This window comes from Sparus aurata, chromosome 14 (genome assembly GCF_900880675.1).
Source record: "Sparus aurata chromosome 14, fSpaAur1.1, whole genome shotgun sequence".
NCBI lineage: Eukaryota > Metazoa > Chordata > Actinopteri > Spariformes > Sparidae > Sparus > Sparus aurata.
Genome location: NC_044200.1, coordinates 16230891 through 16258644, shown reverse-complemented (window position 1 = coordinate 16258644; position 27754 = coordinate 16230891). Strand labels below are relative to the sequence as shown.

Sequence of the window (27754 nt, the reverse complement as noted above, 5' to 3'; positions counted from 1 at the left end):
CACATGGGAGTGCTGAATCTCCAGCTGCTCCTAATTCTGCCTCGTGGGTTTTTATTTTGGCAAAGGGTGTTAACCGCATGCTAATGTGTGCAACCTCCGAGTTGTGTGTGTGCGTGTCTCGTCAGTGTGCCCTTTTTCTTCATCGGAGTGTGTGTGACATCTGCAGGAAATGAGAGCCATCCTCCTATAGCTGATGAAGACAAAGGGACTGACAGATTCTATATGCTCGCTGAGGCCAAAACGTTGGAGAACATCCAAACTCTTTTAAAACTTTCTGCCCTTTTTCCCTAAATGGGTGACAATGATAGATCGCTCGGAACCGACACAGAGTCTTTTAAGGAATCTAGAGCTGTGGGGAAACAAAGAAAAATAAACGAAGTCGTGCTTCAAAGACAAATAGTTAGGTCATATGGCAACAATATAGCACAACAATAATGGACAATGTATGTGCATGGCATAGTGTTTGATATATGGAGACTTTGCCTCAACAAGGCTTTAAAACCACACAGAACTGCACCAGTGCTGCATCATGAATAAATGTGGTTTGAACTGGGGACCCTACAAGATTTTCCGATGTGGACTTGTGGGAGACCCCACACGTAACAAGTGTTTTCACAATGGTCTCCAACCAGCCCACACACTCCATGATAATGTGGCCAATCTCACCCCGAGATCTCACTGCAGCTTACATTACCCTGCAAACTGCAACACTGCTTATTCCGTATCCACTAAATACAAAGAGACGGATTTTAAAAGAGAAAAGATTTACGTGCAACTGCGGCTGTAAACACACGACAGAACACAGGATCTGATGTGTGTGTAATCAGTAGGCACTGTTTACGAAAAATAGACAAATGAATCATTTTATGGATGAATCAGTTGCGGCAGATTGTCATGCCAACTCACCAAGACTTCAAAACATTTCCCGGTTCATGTCGCAGACTTTCTCGAACAAATTCATGCTACAAACTGCAATGCACAATCCTACAGCGTGTAAGAATTGTCAGTATGTTCCATATAGGGCACTGTACCTGCAGCAGACTGAAGTTGTCGTTACCTTGTTAGCTCAGTTTGTCGTGCAGCTAGCCAGACAACTGTGGGAGTCTCGATGTCTACACCAATAGCGCAGGAGCGTTGGACCGCCAGGAGAAAAAGGTTTTCAGGCGAAGGGCTAACTGGTTAGCATGCTAACTTCAGTAGATATCTCTGCAACACAGTACATAGATGTTTTTGACATAACAAATGTGTCATTTATTCATATTGTGTGTTGATAATTAGTCTTTCATGTTTTAAACTAAAATTCTTACTTATTGCACCTGTAAGTTGTGATTTTTTTTAATTTATGTGGCACCTACATTACCCCCAATGAAACTAAGTCACTGAGTGACATACATGGAGGAAATTCATCAGATTGCACGCAGCTTCCTCTGGAGCCACTAAAGGCTTTATCCTACTTCATTACATATGCAGTAGTGCGACCCAAAACAAGTAAACACACTTTAATGTGTACTATTGGTGGTGTTACTCTTTAAAACAGTTGTTTTACATATTTCTACAGGATTATTTCAATTTATTTGACCCTCTTAAATTGGAGACACATGCTGATTATAGATAACAGTTGTGAGGCCGTTAACAGATCAGAAGTGTCAAAAGGGAATCTTTACAAACATAACACTAAAAAGGTAGTCAGGTAAGAGTATCCTCTGCTCTCAAGCCACTTACGGCTGTACCACTGCAAATGGAAAGACTTTGTCTCCCTCTACTGGTTTACTTCTCCAGCTGACACTCATCGGTCCATGTACACATGACAAATGATGAACAATCTGCCAAGTCCTACAGGACAAACTTGTGATTCTGGCCTCGATAAATAAACTGATTTAACTAGACTTAACGCTCCTCTGATCACAATCTCATCAACTACAGTACTGCTAAACACCATTCATGTCATCAGGTCGAGGACAACTCTTAAATATTTGTCTTACATTACCACACACAATTTCTTAATGCAACAATATTTAAACATTTATTTATGAGTTTCATATCAATATTTTGAATAACAGACAGTAGTTGGAGCACAGGCAAATGTTACATAATCATCTCATCGACAACCATTGACATACATTAGCACCCGTCATTTGTGAGTTCATCAGTGGGGAAAACAATTTCTAGGAGGTCCCTCCACAGAGTACTGGGTCTTGGCTATGATGTTGTACTATTGCAAGGATTTCAGTGAAAAATGTCAAATTGATATTCAGCTTTTTAAATTCCACAACGGCCAAGCCAAGTCTAATCACCTCTACAGTGTTCCATATGGAATATCTTTTGGAAACGGGAAGGCAAGTGATAGATTAGGCAGTAAAACAACACTTTCAACAGTTTTCTTTGGCTCTCAAAGATGTCAGCTTCCTCACTGTAGGGAATTGAAAACGTAGAGTGTCAAGGAAAGTGTGACAGTAAGCCCAAAATTCACAGAAGGTAATGTGTGTTAATGTTTAAGTCTACCATCTGACTTGTACTTTTAGGTGTCTTTACTGCAGCATATGGTTATAACAGCACACAGTATTGTATGCAACTTGTGCCAACCACTAGGTGGAGTTATAAATTAAGGGATCTGGAAACCACTGGAGAAAATGCCTTTGCCCCGTACTTCATGGGGAAAGTCTTTATGTTTGTAGGCATACATGTGTTCAGTTTATTTAAATACAGTTCAACATTCAGTGCTGCAATCTTCATGAATATAGACATAACTAAATATATATATATTAAGATAGTAAACTAGACTTCTTTTGCTGCCGTCTGTCACAGTGCATTGTCAGCTCCCTTTTAAAGATTTCAGGCACAAAATGAATGCAAATCAGTTACCAGCAGAAACGTGAAAGAGGCACAATGTGTTCTCAAAAGACACTAACATAAATTACATTTCAGTGGACACTGTGCCCTTACTCAGCTTACTCAAAGTACTGGAATGGCCAAAAAGACAAGATAAATCTTTGCACAGTGAAAATATGATAAATCTGTCTGTATCATCATTCATTGAACAAAGCAGAATACCTTATGAGAATATTTGTCCCTTTTCTTTTGTCCTGCCCAAACTTAAGCATACATCTAAGCCAAGGCAATGATGCAAGCAGACATGTTGTTCCAGAAGATCAAGGTCAGGTATGAGAGATGTATGAGCCTGGAAATAAATACACTCTAAAATAAGTGCAAAGCGGAACCAAAAGTAAGCCTGGCTGGTCAGTGTTACAATTTGTTTCTGAATGTTATAGACCTAAAATGTGCCTATGCGCTCGGTTAAGATCCACCAGTCAGAGTTCAAGATTCAGAGGTTGAAGGTTAGATATCAGCAGGTCATTGTTTCATCTGTCTGTCGAAGGTGGTGCGTTGAGGGTCCGGCCTGCTCAGTAAGGCTCTGTGTTGATCCTTCTGTACAAGCAGCTGGTGAACACCATTCCACAGATCTGAAAACAGGAAGTGTTAGGTCAAAAAGTACTGCTCAGTCACCATGGAGGACTGCAGGAAGCTCGGATGCTGTTGACTGTGAGGATAGAGAGGGGTTAAAGGTGATGGGGCTAGAATGGAGTTGGTTACTATGGGGATGTCAGGAGTCAAGCAGCCGTTATTGCAGCAGCATGTGTGTGCACAGGCTTGCACAAGCAGATGCACAATATTGGCACTGAGGGTGGGCTTAGAAAGAAGACGTATGCACAAATATGAATGTTAGTTATCCATTTTCTTTGCAGTGAAATGCTCCAGGAGTATTTCTGCTGACAAAAATCACAGCTACTACTATGAAAAGAATGACTCCGAATTTGTTTGTCGCTTTCGCCTTAAGGCTTATGTTGACGACAAAAACTCTTATCTGGCTATTATGTTGCCATCAGATAATAGGTTTAATTTTTTTCTCAAGAAAAGTTAAGATATACTTGCAATGTCCTTGACACACATGGTTTTAATCTGAAACAGCTTATTTCTAAATTCCCAAATATTTAACTGTAAGAAAAAAAGGAACATTTCAAAGAAAAAAAGAAAGAGGTCAAGTTTTTAACATCATAGTTGTATTCCAATATCAACAAAACAGTGTTCTATAAGCTGATCCTGTTATTTAAATTCATCTGGAGGTTTCTACATTAATAAGAACACATTATCAGACAGCACAGTCTTTTGGCACCAAGCTCATAGATGTATACAGAACCTTATCAATTCCATGAGATATGCTTCACAGAAGCACTTTGCTTTCACTACTATAGAAAAGGTCAATAATAAAGTAAGAACAGCAGGAACAGATAATGACCTACGCCACTGGGCCTGCCAGACTTGATGGATATACAGGCAAGTGCCAAGATTCAATCTTTGAGCCTCTAAAAGCCCTCTGAGAAACCCTTATCGAGCGAGTCAACATTGTGTATGGACTCATCACAATCTCTCTGCGGGCTAGTTTTTCTTTCCCATCTCCAACAGAACCAGTGATAGAGATGCAGAAACAGAAAAAAATTGGCTCAATGAGAAGAGAGGTGAGAAAAACAGCCTCTCTATATTTCTGTTTTCTGGAAGCCTAATTTCAGAAGACAGGAGAACTGAAAGGGAAAAAAAAACAATGATGTAACAGTGTAAAAAAAAGACAGACAGAAAGAAAGAAAACACTTATTCCCAGTTGGATGGCGGGTGTCTGTTAAGATTGCACAACTGGGCATCTAAAAAGAATTCAAGTCATTATTCCTTGAATTACTATTCAAGAAACTCAATTTCCATGATAGCCTAATTTATTTTGATTGCAAATAACTATAGAAACGACACTAATACTTTTCCTTAATACCAATGTACAAGGAGGTGTCTGAAAAAATAAAACCAAAATTAAGAAACATTTGTGAAATTCAGTTCAATTCAATTTTAGTCACTTGGAAAAATAAATAAATCAAAGTTAGGCAACCAATGTTTGTAAATATCAGAGTACAATAGAAATACATAAGAATTGCATATCAAATCCATCTCCACTCCTAGCTACGGTCTTACTACAAAAAAATCAAGAAAAGCTGATGTTAAGGTTTGAATTTAAAGGGTAACTCCACCAATTTTACACATTAAAGTGTGTTTACAGGTCTGTGAGTGCTACTGCATATGTGACAAAGTAGTATGAAACTTTTTGTGGCTCCAGAGGTAGCTGCATATAATCTGATAAATTGCCTCCAGTGATGTTACTCAGTTGTGAAGTTGCATTATGGCTTTAGCATTGCACTCCTAAAACGGCGTTGGACATCCTTTTTAAAACCTGGCACCTGCCTTAGTCACAATGCAACTTGGCCAATGAGTGACATCACTGGGGGCAATTTATCAAATTACATGTAGCTTCTTCTGGAGCCACAAAAAGGCTTTATACTACTTTTTTTCACATTCACGAAGTAGAACTATGTAAAAGCTGTAAATAGAATTTAATGCGGAAAATTGATGGAGTTACCTTTTAAAGGAAACTGCCATTAGGAATATATAGTACAACCTTGGTATACAATGTAAAACACACCATAGTTGTTGTTCCTTTTCTTGTCAACACAGGTACTTACAATAAGGCGCCACTGTTGCTGCATGAAGATAAAGAGCTGGGTTCTTGCTAACAACATTATTACGCAGAAGCAGTTTGATTAATCAAGCCATTCTCATGACGTGTTTGACCTTTATCACATCCTTCTCAGCCACAACAGTCCATCATCACAACATGCACACACAACAATCTGCAAAATAAAGCCAAAGCCAGGCAGGCAGATAGGCAAAGGGTACCGTTAGAAAGACATAAATATGTTCATTTAGTATGTGTAGCCCATAGATTTCACATTTAACATGGAGCCAACAGTCACACAGGGACAAACATGCAGTCAGATATCAAATTTTCACAATGCACTCCAACCTTGTCTCTCCAGTTGATTAAACTGCAAAGCTGCTCTAGAGCTAAATCACAATGTACCGAAGTCCTCTTCCTCTTCTTTATAGAGCAGATAGATAAAGCAGGCTGTCAAGACAGCCCCGGCCAGCTACAGCAACACCACACACACACACACACACACACACACACACACACACACACACACACACACACACACACACACACACACACACACACACACACACACACACACACACACACACACACAGACAAAGACACACAGTATAATGCACCATATATGGGTTAGTGTGGAACACATAAATTACAAATTTAAGCCACAGCTAGTCTAAATTAATATAAATTTGATTTCAGTGAATCTGACAGTTTCTAGAGAGAGAGACGTATACTTAAACAGTGGACAAAGACAAGACATACAGTAATAAGACATACAGTACAACAGGAAAGCGAACATGCTTGGATTGTAAAGTGTTAAATAAGAATTAACAGGCTCACGTGGCACTTTGGATCGTACATCCAATCTCCAGGTATGTTCCATATATTCAACATCTCATCTATATGTTAAACATAATCCCTTCAGATTTGGGGATTAAAAAAAACTGTTACCTGCCTCAAGGAGATTACAGTCTAGTGATCGCTCATCTTCCGCTGTTGCAAGCCTCAATTATTACAGAAGAGAACTTCTTGCCTCATGTCAGCAAGACGTCTGAATTTATTCTCAGCTCCAACATGTAAAATGTTGCCTATTATATGCCGCATCAGGTTTATGAATAGCACTGGGAAGAATCAGTGCAGGTTTGTTTGCTCTCAAGTTAATTTACAAAGAGGTGGTGCAGAGCTACAAGAGGACTGTCAGCCAGCACAGAATTGTAAAAAACACACCCCTCTGTAAGGCTTAAAAGCTTTAGTCCATCTCAGACTGGGAAAAATCAAATCACAGGATTGAATAAATCAGATAATGATGACAAAGAGGCTAGGGTGAGATGAAAAGAAGAGTCCATTTAGGGGTTGCTGACCTGTGAGGGTACATTTTCAGTAATGGAAACATTACAATCCATCTGTCGGGCGTTATTCAACAAAGGGCGGCACTTCATTCAAAGAGGTAAAAGCGGCGTCATTATGGCTAAAATAATAATCGGCTAACATAAAGAACAGCGGAATAGTATTCTGCTTCTTCAATACCTGTCCTAACTACATGTCATATTTTACCTACCTGCAGACAAGCCACTCCTATTCCCACAGCACCAATGACCAACAGGTGGTCCGCCAGAAACTGCTCCAGCTTAGTGATGCAGCCACCCTGCAGAGACAAAGGCTCAATGTTAAAAAAGTAATCACATAATAGATAATACACCCCATTGTACACATAGACATTAGGCTCCCACTCTCGATGGCTAATTTCATGAACATGCGGGTTTATTAAAGATGGTAAAGTCTAGTGGTGTCAACAATAATCGATTCGGCGATGCATCGCAATGCGGGGCATGCACGATTTAGCATCGATTCGGCAACGTGCCATAATCAATTATGTCACTGTTTATTTTCTGCCCTCGAGTGGACAATAAAGTTGTGAAGTTTCAATTACTTCTGGGGTCATTTCCGGAGCAATGTTGCAATGACATGCGCAGCCTGTAGCTACATGCTAAGTGGCAGCACTAGCTAGCATAACAACAACACTAAAGAATCAAGATGGCTGAGGCGGAGGGAGATGATCGCGATAGACAGGTAATTAATAACGCATCCAAAGCTTGGAAAGCGGACATCTGGACACATTTCGGATTCTATGAAATTAATGGGTAATTAGACAAGACTTACGCGGTGTGTAAAACCAGCCACACTAAAATCAAGCAAGTTGGCAATACAACTAACTTCACGAACCATGTTGATCATTGGCATACTGAGTTGGCTTCAACAACACAAAAAGTCGACACGTCCCAGCCAAGAATTGACGAGTCGCTAGTGTCAACGTTGCCACACAACTCCGAGAGAGCAAAGAGGATCACAGGTATATAATTGTCATTGTCTTAAAGCTGCTAAGCTGCTGTTTTGTTGAGAATAGCTGCACTTGACTTTACTACTTAAAAAAAAAGTTTCACAGTAATAAGTGGTTACTGTGTGTTGCACTGAATATTTTTATTGCTGGGTGCCTGGGTGGTTGTTGTTACAATAGCGTGACTGATTACTGATTAATGTTTGCACAGGAGTTCAGGAAGTGCCCTGTCTTAGAGCTGCTATTTTACTGTGTGTAAAAAAACACTTATGGTCACTGCAGGAAAAAGTTGGCTGTTATTGCTCTATTTAATTTCAAATGGTTCTAAAGCAGAGAAAAGAGAAACATTTCTCATTCAAAGCACTGAAATCAGTGATTTATGTTTTCTTTTTCAGGTTTGAAAATGCCATATCCAATACCCTGTACCATTCAATTTTATTTTATTTAATGACATTTATGTCAAAGATACAGGAGAGTGATAATACACACATAGCAGCCAATAAAATCTGTTGTTCAATATCTGACTGCTTGTATTACCTCATGACTGATGAAAAATGTGCCTTGTTGTGTGCAGTAGAATTTTGATGCATCGCAATGCAACGTAGAATCGAATTGAATCGAATCGTTACCTGGTGAATTGTAATCGAATCGTATTGTGAGGGCAGTGCCAATGCACACCCCTAGTAAAGTCCGGCCTATTTATCTTGAGTACATTTTCAGACCACTATCCCCCATAACTATCTTTCCTAACAGTTTCATTACATATATTTATATCTCCAATTAGACATAAATATACAACATAATACAGATAAATAGTGTTGTTTAAAAATGCACTAAATAGATATATTCGTAATCCATGTCATGTCCTATAATGTTTAAGGGTATAACTTCTTGTTTACGTCTTAGCACATGATGCAGGCATCTTAAACTGAGTGATATGAGTGTAAATTTAAGGGTTTGAGACAAGAAGCTGGAAAAACTTCACCTAAGCAGCACAGATAAGCACTCAAACCCTCATCTTTTATTCATTTCCAGAGAGTTCATTTTATCAGAGAACAGTTTCAACATATTTTCTCCGTTTCTGTCACTATTGCTATTATTACTTTGTTGATATTGTCTCATAGCAGCAGGAACATTTTGGTCTACTAATAGTAAATTCCATAAATGCTCTGTGATATTTACATTGTGTTAGACTTCAGATGGCGGCTGTCATTTAGAAATCCTCTCACCTCCACTTTGTAGATGTTGGAAGGGTGGTCTCTCTTGCCACAGTGAGGGGTGATGGTTTTACAGCAGCTGTCGGGCACCACCCTTCCGTCCGCCGGCTTAGACGAAATGTACACGCTCATCGTCCAATCATGGGAGTTGTTGCTGCCACAGCACTTGAACTGGAGAGGCAGAAAGAGGGAAGAAAAAGGGGTTTGGTTTCGTGATGCCATTGATGAAAAAGCACAAATCCATCCTCCTTCAGTTTCGAGTGGCTTAACTCAGATTAATTCATTTGGCTCAAACCACTTCCTCAAATCAGTCTTCTGTAAACTTTGACAATACTTACAGCTTAAGGGAGAGGCTGCTTTTATAAAACCCAAACCCAAATAAATAACACAGCAAAGAGCAACTTCTTCTACTGAATTTCTGCATAATTCAGAACTACTTGATATTTGGTAGCTGCAGACTGAGTCATGGGGAATCAACTTATAACAAGTGCAACTATACAATGCTAGCTGGAGAAAAGTGCAGCATATAATCTTACATAAATCAAACAAAACCTCAGAGGCTTTAACAAATATAGCCCGTACGTCCTGTTGTAGTCTGTCCACGGCTAATGTGATAGCCTCCTTCCCTGGCTGGGCGTAGTTCTCCGTCATAGTCTGATTTAGATGCTGCTTCAGTTCCTCGCTCAGCTGGAACGAAAACAGAGACAGCAGGCACACAGTGAGAAACAGTGTGCGTGAGATGGAGAAGATGGGGGGTATTTATGGGAAAGAACAAACTTTATTTTTTAACCACAAGCTGCTTCTTTGATCACACATGGGACACAAAAATGTACAGGAGCAAAGACTATAAGGTGAGAGAGATTCAGAGTGATACTCTTGACAAAAGGCAAAGAGTGGGAGGATTAGGGCAAGAGAGACAGATAGCTACTCCCACGCATCTGTGAGTGCTGTGATTGAAAAGACATAGCAAAAATAAGACTTTAACCATAGCCTGCGATGTGTGTATGTTTGTGCACACACACACGCAGGAGAGGGAAGAGAAACAGAGAGAAGATGAGAGCCCTTATCCTAAAGTGATTCTATCCTGTGCTGAACCCTTTTTCCATTATAATAAATCTCTGAGCTTGCCCGCAGATAGCACTTTGCTCTTTGCAGTCTTAGCTGACTGACAGGTGGATGTCTGTGAGATAACAAGATCCTAAGAGCTGTGTGTTAGATAAGACTCCAGAGGCTGAGCATAATGCTCAGTGCAGGTGGCAAACGGTGACAACCCACATTCATACAGAAAAAGGAAGAACGACAAAAAAAAAAAAAACACAGCTCAAAGATCGACTGTAGATTCTCCAGTGGCTCATCATTGTCTTTCATGTCCTTTGAGATGGAACAAAGACAACGAGAAGGGTTTTCTTATATGTAGAATTGGGACATCGTGTGAATTTAAGTAGGAAAAGACATCAGTAACATCCTCAATGATGCCATGAACTCAGTCATCAAAAATCACAGATGAGCTGTATGCTAATAAAGAGGCAAGTTAAAACCTGAACAAAGAAGAAAAGTCATAGAAGCATTTTTAATGTCCATCTTTAAACACTGTTAAATGTGTTTCTTTAACTTTTAGGCACCTCTGCCATTATAACAGTAAAGGTGGTGTACAGTGGTAATTACCTGATATGTCATTATCATAAGCTCATTAATTTAGTAAGGTATACATATTAGCGTAACTATTTATATTTCTGTATTCATTCGCAATTGTTTGGTGTTTTTTTATAGGAAATGTCTCAGCCTAAATAATAAATAAGCTAACCGCAGTTAGACATGACTGTGGCACAGTGGAAATTTAGTATCGTATTTAGCCCTCTGCCTGAGTGTGCACTACGCAACTATATCAAAATCAAGATGAGTCAGAAAATGATGATGCCACACATTCAGAGTAAGCCACCAGTGTATACTACACACCGTCAAATTATTGCATTGCGGGAATTTTTCACAACAATACTGTCTTTGATAATTCAGTTTTTTCTTGCCCTGCTGCATTTCTCAGAAGTGTCTCCACTGCAGAGCTTTAACAAGGTATTTTGTAGAAAGTGCTGCTCTTTAACACTAACCCAGAGGCCAAACTAAATCTGTAACACATGAAGCGTAATCAAAACCTTCTCTGAGAAAAACAGCCTCACTTTCTGAATCCCTGTCTGCATCCTACTTTCTATCTGCTAAATAAACATACAAATATTTTAATATAAGACACATCAGGACTATTGGGTCTCATGATGGTTATCTGGACAGAAATATTAAGGCTTTTAACTCTTTCTTCTAGTTCAGCTTGAGCACAGCAGAGGGCCTACAGGCAGCAGATCAAGTCTTCATGTGACCATTGTGGTGTAAAGTTAAATGCAGAGATCATCCATCACCACAACTAAATAATTATGCAGCACTTTTAACTTCATTAAGTAGTGATCACTTACCCTCTGGTAATAGACATAAGCCAGTACTCCAGCCACCAGTTCAATTAAGAAGATCACCAGCAGGCAGAAGAAGTACTGTGGATGAGAGAGAGGAAATTAAGAGAGGTATGCTGAGGACTGTGGTAACTGATTTGAGAAAGTTGCTCACACTCGTGACAGCTCAATAATAAAAACTTCCATCAACTGTCATCATGCTGCATCTGTCACTTCTAACACAGATGGCAATGCTGTGCAAAATGAGACAACCAAAAATCTATTTGACAGTCTGTGGAATCCCATTTCTCTCGGGCATCTTTAAGGAGCTCTCTGTGCTGCTTGAGAACAGCTCCATTATGTGTCATAATTAACTTCAAAAAGCCATCCTGCCAAAAACTACATAAAGGGCTTTAAATATCAATCACTGCAACATAAACATGAACAAAAACTTCTACGAAAAATAAACACTGATGGCTCTAATATAGGCTTCATCCTTCGTGATAAGCACTATTGTACATGTTGAAATGCAGAGCTTATGTAAACTTTAGTGAACACATCGCCCACACATGTAGAGTGCTCAGGCAGCAGTAAAATAATGCAAGCACAAACTTTCATTCTTTACAAAATGGTTCATATACCACACACACACAAACACACACACACAAACGGGCCATGCCATGCAATGCAAACACACACGTACAACTAATTAGGCCCACCTGTCGTGGAGCAGGACACAATAGTTTGACAGCAGCAACAGTACTGCTTTACTCGAGATCATTATGGAGAGACAGATGCTACTACCCATCCTGCGTGACGTGGGAAACAAAATGACGGCAAACTGATCAAACAAACAGCCACAGGAGAGCGATGATCTCACTGAATGAACGTATGACACTTGGCAAACATTTTCCTGTTTTGATGCTGTCACAGTAATTACATCATGCAGAAACGCCAGCCTGCTCTGTATCTCTTGGTTACAAGATTAAAAATAAATAAACAACCAACAGTCCAGTCTGTGTGCCTGCTGCCCACACAAAATGCCAACTTTCTTTACACACATCCATGCTGGCATCACTCATTAATCTCCCCAAACTAACCTATAAATAGCAAATCAGTACAGATAATATTCAACCAAAATGCACCACACAGACTCCAAATCTTCTAAGCATTTATTTCTTCACTCCTGCAAGCACGTTTCTCTTTCCTATTGCTCCATCCATCAACAGCAGATAGATGGACCTATAAATAGTCCTGCGGCAGTGAACGTTCACCTCCCGCCTGCCTCTCTCCCACTGGGCCCTGTCTCTGTAAAATAATGAGGACAGTAAGGGTCCTGTCAGAGCCATTTGTCAACATGCACTGATAGAACCTTCGACCAGAGAAGTTCAACATTATGTTGTTGCATGTAGTTGTGCAGAGAGAGTAAACCTTTGTGTACACGTAGGCGAGCGCCGAGGAATGACAATCTAGGACCACTTACAGGGACCATCAGCATTGTTGCCCACATGATCATCCATATTACATAATGTTTCAAACATGTGCAACATGAGGAGCAACCAACCTCTATCAGAAATATTTGATAAAAGCTAGCAGTGGTATGGCTTTGGAGAGTCCTTCAGTCCATGAGCGGCAAATTGTTTATTATCCTGTATCCTACTTTCACACACCTACACATAGAACATCTTTTCATCTTGAGTATCCAGTATGCATCCTGTGTCAATTCTTTTCATTACAAAAAAATGTAAAGTACATTAATTTCTTCAATACTAACTGAAAGAAAAGCATAATGAAAACAACTGTGTATAGTACTATACAGGACTTTACAACAAGACTTAGCACAGTAGGATGTGCTCCTGGATCAACATACATCCTGGATGAACACGGACATCAACCAATCACAGCTCTCTGACATCATCAGTAGGCTACTCCTGTGCTTCCTTCAAAATTCCTTTGTGCTTCTATGAAAGTAAGGTAACTTTCCTAAATGGAAGTACAAACAAAATACTCAATTGCAGCTTGAAATCCTTAAAGTGCGATCCCTATATTCTACTGCCTACTGTAGAGGTGTAGCTAAATGAGCAACTGTGGCATAAGCAAGTTGGCTTGATAATAAGCTAGCATATTGTTCACCAACATCAGCACTAGAATATCATTATTAAATATTAATGATTTAATGATATGCATTTAGTATGTTGTTCAATTGTACATACTACAATTAGGATAAGGTAACTTTCTTGTGAAGAACAACAAAAGACAGGAGCAGCACACTTGTCGTGCATTGTGATTACTGTGAAATTGAAACAAAAATAGAAAAGTGAATGGATTTTTTTAATTTTGCCAGATAAAAAACTAATATGGAAATGTCACTATAGCCAGACAGCCACTGTACAGATTCAGCTCAGTTTAAGCCCACACTGATTGCCCCTGGTTGGATTTATGTGCAGTTTGGGGGGTCAAGATGCTTGATCAATACCCCAAACAACAATCTCATAGATTTCTGGCATGTTATGTCAGACATTTAGATCTCCTGTCTTTGAGCAGTTCCACAGACCAATATCCTCCATGGCTGTTGTCAAAAGACCTATGATAAACCACAGGGAGCTCATTTTAACACTATTTGAGTATTTATTGACATGTTGTGGCTTAAAAGGAAGTCTTGAGACTGCTGAGATACTAAACTGATATTTGCTGCAAAACAGGCACCATATTCTCAATAATTTTCAGCCATCTGAGGCTCCATATTTTTTTCTTTTTTTTCCTCTTTAATTTCCATTCATAGTGGAATTGCCAAAGTACTGCTTACTTTCTCTCTTTGCCATCTTGTCTAAATAAACTTTAATGGAATTAGAAATGGACTGTCCTGGAATTCTTTGCTTACATTAAGTGAGGGCACGCATGATGTGGACGGTCAGCTAATGTGTACGGTGTGAGCATAGAGGTCAGATGGCATGTAGTCTGAGTTTACACAATGTCCAAGATCAATTAGAATTGCATTGTGTGTGCCCATCTTAAAAAAGAATCATCGTTTCAATCATCATTAGAGGTAAATGTGATATCACTTTCAAGTCATATCATTAGCGGACAGGGTGATATAATGAATCAGTCCTTAAACAAGATTCGATTTTGGGTTGATTAATTGTACACACACTCACACACATACACGCATACACGCACACACACACACACACACCTTAAACACATCTGTGTGCAAACAAAATTAATTAATGAAAATGAAAAGGTACTGTACCATCTACCCCACATTTTAACATCTACAAACACAAAGGCATGGGTCTACCATCTCACCGTGGAAAGACAGCTCCTCTGTTCCCGGATGACAGCACAGCAGCCCAAGAAGCCTGTAACCACTACCAGGCCGCCGGCCAGGATGAGGATATAAGCTGAGACAGCAAAAGTGCTGGAGGCCAGCAGACTCAAGTAGTCACTCTTCTCCAGCACAGTCCAAACTCCTACACCCAAAACCGCTGCTCCACCAACCTGGAAGAGAAGGGGATAGGGAGGGGGAGGAGGTGGTACAAAATTATTATTAGTGTATAAAGGTAAAGCATAAGATATTATAAAACTGATATGGGTGGAGAAAACAAGAAAAAAAAGGCATGAAAAAAGCAGGGTGAAAAATACTGATAAAAAAATGGATAAAGGAGACATGGATGACTTAAACACAGAAACAAAGTATGTCATGTCCATTCAATCTTACAGGAAGACAAATAAAAGACGAATAAAGCACAACACTTCACAAGGCAGGAAGTGACACATAGGAAGTGAGTACAGTACTATGAACTGAGTCATAAAAAGTGGGTGGAGGTGCACAGCAGTATAAGATAGGGGGGCATAAAGAAAAGTAAGGTAATAAAATAGAGAAAACGGGAGAAGTGGCCAAGCTTAAACATATATAACAGACGCAGAAGCAGTGGAAGTTCAGGGATTACATCAGGGCATAATGAGCACTCCCCTCACAAACAATCCTTGATAACAGACGCAGGGTGGCGTCTAGATCTGTTCCTCTCATTAGTTTCAAAGGCGCACAGAGAGGAAATGCCTCAGAAAGTCTCTCCCCTTCATCCTCCCATTCCATTTCCGTCAAAAGCAAGATCCACAAACTCACAACAACACATGCCCAACCAAGGAGGCACCACTTGGAAAAACACAGAGCCCAGAAGGAGATGATTCTTCCTGATTTATAGCATATTTAGGAATTTTATCCAATTCAAGTTAATACAAATACAGTATCAAAACCATTTACAGGGTTCAAATTCCTCATAGAATATGTCCTTGTTTGCAACAGATGTACTGCCCCGTACATGTTGTAATGGTGCAATGGTAAACAAAATAAAACAGACAAAAAAAGGAAAAAGAGGAAAAGCATGCCTGTGGTCCAAGGAGAAGGACAAAGTGTTTCCTCAAGCAGGGTCTCTGCAGGTTTGAACAAGTCAAATCTAAGACTTTTTAAGACCTTTTTAAGACCATTTTGAACTAAATTTAAGACCTACACGAAGTATGAAAAAGTAAGGAAAAATGTGGTCCCAGAATTGCTTTAAACAAATAACCACATTTATTGCCATTCACAGAGCAGCTCAAACAATGAAGAATGGAGTGAATTACTGTGTGTCAAGGTTATTATAGTTTTAACATTTTCATTAGTTTTTATTTTAATTTAGTTTTTCAGTTTGTTGTTTCATTTTAGTTTAGTTTCAATTAGTTTAACAAGTGATCTAAGTAGTTTAAGTATAGTTTTAACCAAGGAATTTATTTTGAGTTAACTATAATAATGTGTGCACACACACACACACACACACACACACACACACACACACACACACACACACACACACACACACACACACACAGTGTTCAAAATCGAAAGCACCTCTGCTTTCAACGTCGGAGTTGGCCAAAGATGGTTTGAATGTCGCTTGACTGTTAGGTGGCAGAGGCGGTGCAGAGTTCGGGTCGAGCAGAACTGGATGAAATTGGACCGGGAACTGGTGACAAAGGCGTACAGAAGTGTGTGATTACGTGACTTCGCTGGAGACTTTTAGAAGCTAACTGGTGTTTTTTCAGCGCTTTAACACCGAGTATGCCCAATTTGAGGGTCCTCTGGCAGATTCCGCTGTCGAAGTCGTTCCGGAACTGGCGAAGTGTGCGGCTATAAATTCCGACCGCGCTGTCGGCAAAATACTACTTGCGTTCCTGGATACTTCAGACAGAAGAACACACGGAGATGACTGTGAATCTCACCAACACATTTCCTCCAAAAAAAAAAAAAGGCGATGACGGAAGCGGTTAATGAACATACATATTTAAGACACGACTAAATGTAATTTAAGACCTATATGCAAAATATGAACGTATTTAAGACTTTTTAAGGCCTAAAATTGAGATTGTCAAATTTAAGACTTTTTAAGACTTTTTAAGACTCCGCGGATACCCTGTCAAGAGATTAATTTTAGGTTGGTGACTGAGCATTTACCTTAACCTTATGATTGATCCATCTTCTTTCTTTAACCTCTCCTGCAGACACAATACTCTCCTCACTTCAGACTTTGAAAATGTTTCAAAGTGAACCCAGTGATTCTGCACAGTAGCTGCAAGAGCTTACTCTTTTTGCAGCAATTGCAGTATCATAAAGTGCGGTGCCAGAGAGCCGGTCTGACACACTGTTCCCCTCCATATACTGACAAGCCCTAAATAATCTATGACTCACTTTGGGCCGAGTCCATAGTTTAGCCATTTCAGAATCAGAACTATCTTTAATCCTCTCTCTGTTCCTCCAAAACTCCTTCTCTGTCCGCAGTTTTCACAGGGACATAAAAGCACTTGATTTCCAGACAAAAAAGTAAATCTGCATATTTTTTTTATAGTTTTCTGCTGTGATCCAGAACAAAAACCTGCACAAGTCAGTGGAATATGTTTTTTTTTAAAGATGTTTTCGGCATAGACACCTTTATTAAGCAGTAGACAGAAATATGGGAGAGAGAGGGGGACGTGACATGCAGCAAAGGACCTCTGGCCGGAATCGAACCGGGGTCAGCTGCGTATATGGCATGCGCTCTAACCACTCGACCACCTGCGCGCCCGGAATATGTTTTTTACTTGTAAACTCGTACCTATTGGTTTTTGAGCAAAAATATACAAACGTAATAGTAGATGAGCAAGTGTAGAATACCCTAAAATTACCTCAAGCGGGTTTAAATAAATGTTGTGCACTTACTGCTGCTTTCACTTACCCAGAAGAGAAAGTTGAAAACAAAGAGCAGGTACTTCAGACACACCGTCAGCCAGTCCTCCTGGTCATCTTTATAAACCGCTGACATCTTTCTTCCTTCAGTTCAATTCTGAAAGTGCAAATTTTTTTTCAATTCATTAACAGGATAATGGAAAACATAAAATGTGATAGCAATACAAAAACATTTCACAACATTGAAACTCAAATTTGAACTAAATAATAGAGACAATAAAAGATTATTGTCTCGGTTTTGCTTCTACAAGCCAGAAGCCATATTCTATAATCATACTAAAAGGCAAATGAAAAGGATAATGCTGCTGACACACATACTGACACTAACAGGTGAATAAAGCCAGGCCAAATTAGTCAGGCAAAACAAACCTACACATGTCAAGGCTCAGCTTATTGTCATGAGACAGCTCTGCTTGAAATGTGAGCCACAGCGAGTGACAGTAATCACAGTGATTGTGTTTGCCACAGCTGCCTATCAAATGTCACAACAAAAGCAACATCTTTGCAGCAATGCTAAGTCGCCTTTTCAGCATGTACACTTTGCCTGCATCACCAAGTCAAGTAAGCTACAAATAAAATACATTTAGTTTTGTTTTCACAGCTGATCACACAGGAACAATCTCAAGGGCTTTTTGATTACAACTCAGAAAACTTGGATTGTACGAACAAGCAAAAATCACATTTCTGTCCAAAAAGAAAAGAAAAGTTTCACACTGCAATCTGAAACTCCTTCTGCTATAATTCTATCATAAAAGGTAAGATAATCTTACAAGTTATTATACATGTTCACAGTTTGAACTTCCTCTTGTTATATTCACAAACCTCATCTTTAAATTATTCATAGAATGGAACAGACCATAAATCTCTGAATCATTAATTGAGCTGAGCACAGTTTCCGTGATGTAAATAAAAGGCCAAGGGGTGGGAAGCACTTCGACCAGAAAATTGATCCATACTGTCCTCCAGTCAGTGAATAGCACCAAAGGAGATAGTGCAGGGTTTTTGTTTGTTGTCCAGGGAGTCATACACATACATATGTTGGATGACAGTATACAACAGTGGTAGAGTCTGTAAAGGAGGAAAGTTTGAAGTGTTATTCAGAAAACTTAACCAGGCCTAACATTCAGTATTGGATGTAACCTATTTGCCTTGTGAAGAAGGGTTAGTTCATTCACATTACTAAGGAAGATGTTTTTCACTCTTGTGGCACCGAGCCACGCAGGCAATTTTGGTTTTATTTGCCCAGGGGTTGAGATACTGTATCAGCCTTCACCCTGGTACAATGGAAGTGAATAGAGTTGCATCATGTGTGTTTACATAAAAATCTGCATTGTCTATTTCCATAAAGTTTTCCCATTGCCTCAGTATGAACCATTTTTACATGGCATTTCCTTAAGAAAAAAGTTGCTCCAATTGCAGATTCATCCACCCCTAATTTACAAGGGAGCAGTTGTCTGACGCCACACAACAATAAGAGCACCCATGTGGAGGGGATAGGGTGTATTTGTAGACCACAGTATTTCTATAAGGCTAGTGAATGAAGGGCTGAGACACATTTACAAGTATGAAAGTGTAGGAAAATAAAATGTGCAACAACGTCTGTAAACTTGTGTATTTTTCCTCCTACATTTCATGTTTAGCACAACGAGGGTGCACTGCTGAAGGTTCAATTCTGTGCACGCTTGTCAAAGAGGTGTCATTTTGTTACATAAGGCAACGTTTTTTGTTCACTTTGGCATCTTGCACCTGGAACGCTTGGAGACCAGAAGTTGGATGTTCAAACAAGGAAATTCCGATCTCTGACTTTTATCTGGGCTGCCCACTGCTACTCAAGGACTGGTTTAATGCAGAAAGTTGCACGACGTTGTACTGGGTAAGATTTTATGCGATATATAACGATTCTTAATGTACTTCATCTTGTTTAATGTATTTCAGGAAATGCATTGCTATGGATTTTTTTGAATGTAAATGTCAATGCTATTACTGACTGACCAGTATATCAGTTGGCTGATATTATCGATCAATATTGGCCTTTGTCCAGACGTGACTCAAGTTGTTTGGTCCATGTCGAGTCCAGCTCTTATTTAAGGCAGGTCAAGTCAATTTATTCCCCCGTCGAAATACTGCACTATTACCTGCAGTATCTGGTCTTTATGAAGAGAAACGATAAAGTGTGAGTTGCTGTCTAAAAAAGCAATTATTGGCCAATTGATCTCACCCGTTCAAAAAGAATAACAGTGAAATTAATTTGTACAACAATACCTGAGTCCACATCTCCCACTGAGAGATATATCCATATTAGCGTAGATGTTTCTCAATGTGCCCAGATGCTTGACGTCATTTAAAATTAGAATTCAGTTATTTTGGACGATAAAGTTCATTGTTAAAGTGTAAAATATCCTTCCACCATTACATATTCAATGGGTTTGATAATCACATTTGAGGGATCAATGCAAAAATCATGTGTTTATTGGCTGACATATCAATATAGAAAATACTAGAATCAGAACTGATTCTGGTTCCAAATGCTATGCAGCCAAAATCAAAACAATACTGCCCACATCTGTAACCTCATTCTTTTTTTAACCCACTTAAATTGTGCTATGATTGCTGTTTGTCAATTTCAAAGAAAGAAAGTCACAGCTTGTCGTTCATTTAGGAAAATATCACAACCCCATTTAATACACATCACCAACACCAATATGGCCACGATCTCGGCACAGTAAAGGTCCTAAAAAAAAAGGTGAAAATCACAATTACACTAGCCCCACTGATGGCTGCAGTGATGTGAAAGGGTAGTTCGTCCATTCTGTGAGGTGCTCTACAAGGTTTAAGTTAAGGGTTTTGAAGACCTTTGGATGAGATGATGTCACGATGGCTGTGTGGTCTTTATAATAGCGTATTTTCACAGACGTATATTTCATTAGTTTTATGACAATCCGTGACTTTATCTTTTAAAATGACAAACATTTTATATCATGTCGTTCATTTGCGCAATTCAAACGGGATCAAAACACTACTTGTCTTTCTTCATTCAATCCCATACAAAGTTCTCTCAAAAATAAGGTCCCGGAAGAAGCGTGACTTTGGCTCTCTATTGTCCACGACTAATCAAGTCACCTGTTATCGAAAATTACAAAGTAAGTTTTGAGGAATAAATTCAGAATTTTAATATTGACAACATGAAATAACACAAAATCCATTTCCATAACTTAATAAACAATTTTAAAAAAAGGTCCTGGAAAGGTGGCAGGGTCAGCCACGTAAAAAACAAAGTTAAACGGTATGAAAATGTGTTTGTCTTAAACAGTCAGTTTGTTTATTCACTTCAGTCATGAAAAAGAAGAGATTTAGTTTGTTTAGGCATACAAAAGTACTTTCGCCTCTGATTAAAATGTCTTCCCCAACTCGACATAGTGCATCTTTAAATACAGTCAACGGTTTCAACGGTCACCTCTGGTCAGTTAGTTTCAGCTGCTAGCTAAGTTAAGCTAGCGGCGGCTACACATTCTACCGTTGGTAGTCCAGATGCGTTGAGTGGCGGCGTAGGTGCTAAAAATGGTTTCTGCTCAGGATAACATACCCTACTCTCGGATATTTCGGACTCTAACCACTGCAGGTGTCCTTTTAACGTAACAAGCAGGCCCATAAATCTAGCAAATACACGTCCTTTACGGTTAAAGGAAAACTTTCTTGCCTCCCGTTTTATTCAGGATGGGGTGTAGGCTCGAGCATCCTGGGGGAAAAAAAGACACCTGCGTCGTTGATGCGCAGGGCAAAGTTTGACCAAATTATGTGGGCGTTACATCGAAAAACTCACAGTTTCGTCCCACAACCGAGAAAATACTCACCAGGCTGACGTTAAGTGAGGATAAACAACCTCCTTCTGATGCAATTACCGTCAAATGAGCGTGTACAGCACAGCAGCAGAGCGCGTTTCGTCCAGTCAGGCTTGTTGCTCTCAGGGCGTCCGACAGCAGGTTGGTGAGGATGCTGCTTTTGGGTGCAGCTCGTTTTTTTCGAGGTTGATATACATCGTGGGACTCTTACACTCATATAATAATAGAACAAAGTGTGAGAGGCCAAGCAGAATGTTTTTTCTTCAAATCTGCCAGTAGTGTATACTTTTGCACTTAAATTTATTTGTCAAGAAAACTGTACAGAGTCATCTCATTCAAAGACAGGAAGTGCTTTGTTGTAAAATAAGGACTGGGCCAAACCAGGTTGATTATTGAAGCCATACAAATTCATGATAACGATATTATCTCAACAGAAAAGAAAAGAAAAACAAGCTATCAGTTAAATTCATCTTTAACTTTGTTAAGTGTGTTTCATCTTTTTATTGACAAATAAATCACACTCAAAACACAATTGTAGGATGGTGGAAAGACAGTCTTCAATCATTACCATAAAAAAAGCATACAAAAGACCAATTATGATCAATGAATAATGAAAAGGCAACCAGATGAACTGATAAGCAAAAGATCCACAAGGCATAACATCTGCGCTCGATTATTCACACATGATACTATCAAATGTGTATAATCACCATGATCGTCACAAGTATATATTTTTTTTTTATCTGAATGTCAATATGGGTAGCCAACACACCTATAATATCAGATTTGGGCACCTACCTCCTATCTGTAGTCCACTGGCGGGTAGACACAAACACTACAAAGTACATTTAACGCGAATACACGGTATAAAATATAGTAACTATTAACTGCATGTATGATGAGTTTAATTTCAATAAATGTTGATTTTTTTTTCACTCATTGGCTGCTATAAGTGTTATCATATTCAATTTGTGAGAAGGTTGCAAATTACACAAAATGCTGGAAACATAACACAATTGTTCGTTCGCTTTTCTTACGATCGTTACTATGTTTCTGACAGTCCTTGAAGGCAGCGCGGTGCGAACTTGAGGAAAGGGGTCACAACTGACAGAGAAGGAAATGTTTCTGCTGCACTCCAACACGAGATAGGCTGAACAACACCGTGCCATTAACACATAACCCTGGTAACAATGTAACCACACAGCCCCTGAAGAATTTCACAATGAGGTGTACATGAATAAACAAAGATAAAGAGGAAAAAAGCACTGACTGCTGAGAACAAAGCCTCAAACTTATGTGTGGAGGCTTTTTTTTTTCTTTTTTTTTTTTTGCCAGGGCCTGTGAATGAATGTCTGTTAATGAATGTTCGATAGAAGCCTTCGCTGTCATTTTGAATTCCAGTCCAGTGAGAGTAGCAATAACTCTTCAAAAGGCTCTTCAGTATGCAAAGAAGGCTACGTAACGACCGAACAGAGCACCTCTGTGAACGAAAAGGGAGAGACGATCATTTTATTTTTCACCAGTAAGATAATCAGCGTCGATTTGATTGTCTGGACTTGGTTGGGATTGGAGTGATTTCCTTACCAAAGACGTGAAAAACAAGACTTAAATGTGAATGGGGAAAGGTCTGTGAGAGAAGAGAAAGACAACGAGGAACAGTGGCAGACTCAGGATGTTTGAGGGGCGAAAACATTTAAAAAGGGTACAGGGGGTCGGGGGGTGACATATTTCTAGCGAATTGGAAGGGCACCGTGGAGGGCACTTTTATCTACTATAGGAGCGTCCAAAAGGGATGTTTTTTCAGAATGCGTATATTAATTTTCATAGCATAAAAGCCAATAATGTCTTCTAAATAAAGTAGCAGACAGACCTGGTTGCTGCCCCTCTGTTGTTTCACAGCACTTACCGTGTCATTTTTATTTTCATCACAGCAGGACTTCCTCTCCGACCACAACAGACTATTCGCTCTGTTTGCACGTCAGAAATTCAATAAGCTCGCAAGCTATTAGGAGTAGATGATGAGCTGCAGGGGGGCTGGGGGTACTCAGCAGTGGTCACCTGGACCGGCGACAATCAGTCTACCAAAACAACATTACTTAGCGGGGGATGTCATCCGTCAGGTCAGCTTTTCGCCAATTAACATTATCCAACCAGGGCGTGGAAAGAAAACCGCAGGATATCATCGTTCCCTGGGTAGGAATTTGGAGTGTGCCTGTTTTCCATTTGCTCATATTTACCCAGGTGACACATGGTAGAACAAACAGAAATGCGTCCCCCCCCCCCCCCCTCTGTGTCCAGTCTCCTTCTGCTGCAGTTAGTTTATCACCTCTGGAGCTTTGTAGGCCCACTAAGCCACCTAATGCTTTCTCCCACAGGGAGAGTGGGAGCAGGGCATGACTGAGCATGCATGTCAAACACAACCTGGTTAAGAGGGCAAGCAAACATGATGTGCACCGGTGTGTGCATGCGCGATTGTGTGTGTGACAAAGAGAAAAGAGGCATGCTGTAAAAAAAAAAAAAAGAGAGAGAGACTAAAGACGAAGAGAACACTTGCTACTGCGGCGCTGTGCCTCCGTTCATTTAACATTTTGACATGTTTGCCAAGTCCTGGCATCTGTTTGTTTGGATGTACGCCTGTCTGCTTGGGCAGACAGCTGGGGGTTTGTCCCGTGATGAAATTGTGCACAGAGATAATGAGAATTAGCAAAGATGTGTGAAGGTTATTGGTAAAAGAATTGAATAAAATGATGAAAAAGTGTCTTGCTTGGACAATTTGTTTTAAAAACGCGATGAAATTATGTTAAATTACATGGATATCTGACTCTGTTTTAAGGCTTTTTCTATGTCTTCTCTTTTTTGGCAAAGTTCAATCAGTAATTTTGTGTAGCTTTCTACAGACTGGAGGTTCAACATCTAGCAGGGCCTTGTAAAAGTGCAAGGGAGCAAAGTCTGAGCCACTCCTGCTTGTCGTGCCTGACCTCTTGTGGTCATCCTCACCTGGAAGCCACATGACAGGCCGGCCTCTTCAAAGAGAACACAGCCGTGGTTAAACATGCTGACAAAGGCTGTGGTATCAAGAGATGCAAAACCATAAAAGGGATAACAGACTACAAAAAACTTATCAGTACATAGAGAAGTATCAGACAGTGCTCTCCTGCTTTAGTTTGCTTGAGTCATGATAATCTCTTGGACATTAACCAACAGCCAGGTTTACAGGTGAAGCAGGGAAGTGCCGCAGTTGAAGCTCAGGGCAGGTCGTCCTGTCTGAAAGCATAACCATACATGAAAAGATCTAGAGATGTACCAGTGGTGATTTTAACCTGCACATTCTGTTCATTAGTCACTCGTTACTTTCCAAATACAGATAATTAACACAGAGTATAAAACAAAAAATAAGTGTATCAGGTCTATAAATTGCAGGATATGTAGATTTACCTGTAAGATGACATTTGTTGGTGATGCATGGCAGTAATACACAAACTGATGAGTAACCTATATCTTTAGCTTCAGAATTGTCTCCAGTCTTGTAAATGGAGCTGAAAGAGTTAAATAGAACCAGGAAGTGTATCACAGAGCAGGGAGGAGCCCTTACTGATGTCAACATGCTGAAACGAAACTTAAGGCACAGACTGATAAAAGACGAGCTCTACAACACAAAGTCAAATTTGCTTTGAGTTTCTTGCGCAGCTGCTTTTGAAACTTGATGCTTCACAGGTCAGTAGTTGATGTGTTCTTGTTACACATGTGATAATTGAAGCTAACATATAGCCCACTGTCTCTACAGTAGTAGTTGAGTTGTGTGAGTCGTTGTAATTGTGTTTTTGCTTTTTCATTCTTGTCCAGACATGGCGACTGCCAGCAGTCTGCTATCAGAGGAGAAGTTCCTGTGCTCTGTGTGTCTGGATGTGTTCACTGAGCCAGTCTCAACACCATGTGGACACAACTTCTGCAGGCCATGTATCCACAAGTGTTGGGACAGCAGTGATGTTTGCCAGTGTCCATTGTGCAACAGAACATTTTCTCCCAGACCTGAACTCCATGTCAACACTTTTGTGTCTGAGTTAGCTGCTGAGTTTAAGACTCAAGTTCAAGTCAAAGCCTCGACTCCAGAGCCACAACTTCCTGAAACAGAAGATGTTCTCTGTGATTTCTGCTCTGAGATAAAGGAGAAGGCTGTTAAATCTTGCCTGATGTGTCTAATGTCTTTCTGTAAGTTGCACCTAGAGCCACATCAGAGAGTTGCTATTCTAAAGAGCCACACATTATTAGACCCTGTGAAGAATCTGGATGACAGGATGTGCAAGACGCACAACAAGATAACAGAACTGTACTGTCGGACTGACCAGGTCTGTGTTTGTGCGTTGTGTTTGAAAACTGATCACAAGGGTCACAATGTTGTCTCACTTGAGGAAGAATATGAAGCTGTGATGGCAAAAAAAGATGAGACAATAGCAAATATCCAGAAGATGATCCAATCACGGTCAGAGAAGATAGTTGAGATTGAAACCTCAGTTGATGTCGGGCAGAAAGAAGCTGAGAAAGAGAAAGACGCCAGTGTGCAGGTCTTCACCGACTTGATCTGCTCCATTCAGAGAAGCCAGACCGAGCTCGTCGAGATGATCGAGGAGAGGTACAGAGCAACAAAACTAAAGGCTGAAGGTTTTCTCACAGAGCTGAAGACAGAAATCTCTGAACTAGAAAGCAGAAGAAACCAGCTGGAGCAGCTGTCACAGTCTGAGGATCACCTGCATTTTGTCCAGAGCTTCCAAACATTGTGCTCTCCTGTAAACAAGGACTGGAGCAACACTGGTGTTCACAGTGACCTGTGTTTTGAGACACTGAGAGGTGCAGTGACTCGTCTCAAAGACAGAGTTGATGAAATAATGGAAGAGCTTCCTGACATCAGAATGAAAAGAATGAGAGAACATGCAGTGGACTTGACTTTTGACCCTGACACAGCTCACTGCTCACTTGCCATAAGCCAGGATGGAAAACAAGTGAAGAGTGGAAACATAGACCAGGAAGTTCCCGACAATCCAAAGAGATTTGAAACTAATTTGAATGTTTTGGCAAAGGAGGGGTTCACAACAGGGAAGTTTTACTATGAGGTGCAAGTGACAGGAAAGATTAAGTGGATCATTGGAGTGGTCAGAGAGTCTGTTGATAGAAAGAAGAACATACCTCTGTCAGTTAAAAATGGTTACTGGACCATTTGGCTTGATGAAGGTAAATATAAAGCATGTACAACATTTACTAATAAACTCACACTGACAGAAGAGCTACAGAAGGTTGCTGTCTTTGTAGACTGTAACAAGGGATCAGTTTCTTTCCATAATGCAGATTCTAAATCACACATCTATTCTTACACTGGCTACAAGTTTACAGAGAAACTGTATCCATACTTCTGCCTTCAGAGCTACATGAACGGAACAAACTCTGCCCCTCTCATCATATCACCTTTACCTCAAACACACTGAGTTTGTTCCTCTAAAGACCACAGAGAACTAACATGGCCTTTATTAATACTTTTAACAAATCTGCTGAAAGTATTAAGAGCCTCTCATTGTTTTGTTGGTGATCAAATATTTGAATCACCTTTTTAATGTCTGAAATGTTTTCGACACACATGGAAGTCTGATGCTGCATCATCATTGTGATTCTGTTCACTTCTCTGTTGTGTTCTTAATTGTATATAATTATAAACTGTTGATACTAATGTTGCAGAGTAATATTGTCAGAAGCTGCTGTTTAATGCTGGATGTCATTTATCATGATATAATGTACTATTACTTTAAAAAATGTTGTTCTCTCATGCAAACTTTGATTGTTGAAATAAGTCTGATGCAAAATGATGGTGAAAAAAATGTCTTGCTTTGAAATTTTGTTTTAAAAACTTAATAAAATTATATTAAATTCCATGGATATCTGACTCTCTTTTGAAGCTGTTTCTATGTTTTTGTAATGTTTTTTGGGAAAAGTTCAATCAGTAATTTTGTGTAGCTTTCTACAGACTGGAGGTTCAACTTCTAGCAGGGCCTTGTAAAAGTGCAAGGGAGCAAAGTCTGAGCCACTCCTGCTTGTCGTGCATGACCTCTTGTGGTCACACTCACCTGGAAGCCAC

At 39.8% G+C, this 27754-nt stretch overlaps 3 protein-coding genes across 3 annotated transcripts in view; 1 reads left to right on the top strand and 2 right to left on the bottom strand.

Annotated features, from left to right (window-relative positions):
• Window positions 1-7193, bottom strand: part of sema3aa (sema domain, immunoglobulin domain (Ig), short basic domain, secreted, (semaphorin) 3Aa) — a 117259-nt gene extending 110066 nt beyond the window's left edge. Inside the window, exon 1 of the mRNA XM_030439684.1 lies at window positions 7107-7193. The gene's annotated coding sequence lies outside the window, so the exon portion shown is untranslated. The remainder of the gene's footprint in view (window positions 1-7106) is intronic.
• Window positions 1997-21792, bottom strand: tspan11 (tetraspanin 11). The gene is made up of 8 exons (XM_030439686.1): window positions 21646-21792; window positions 17784-17891; window positions 14842-15033; window positions 11563-11637; window positions 9683-9787; window positions 9113-9271; window positions 7107-7193; window positions 1997-3461 (listed from the first exon to the last, which is right to left on the bottom strand). Exons 2-8 carry the CDS (start codon window positions 17868-17870, stop codon window positions 3402-3404), a joined length of 765 nt encoding a protein of 254 aa, XP_030295546.1. The 5' UTR covers window positions 17871-17891; window positions 21646-21792; the 3' UTR covers window positions 1997-3401.
• Window positions 21793-25166: 3374 nt separating this feature from the next.
• On the top strand, window positions 25167-27555 carry LOC115595151 (zinc finger protein RFP-like). The gene is made up of 2 exons (XM_030439287.1): window positions 25167-25347; window positions 25477-27555. Exon 2 carries the CDS (start codon window positions 25479-25481, stop codon window positions 27108-27110), a length of 1632 nt encoding a protein of 543 aa, XP_030295147.1. The 5' UTR covers window positions 25167-25347; window positions 25477-25478; the 3' UTR covers window positions 27111-27555.
• The last annotated feature ends 199 nt before the right edge of the window (window positions 27556-27754 follow it).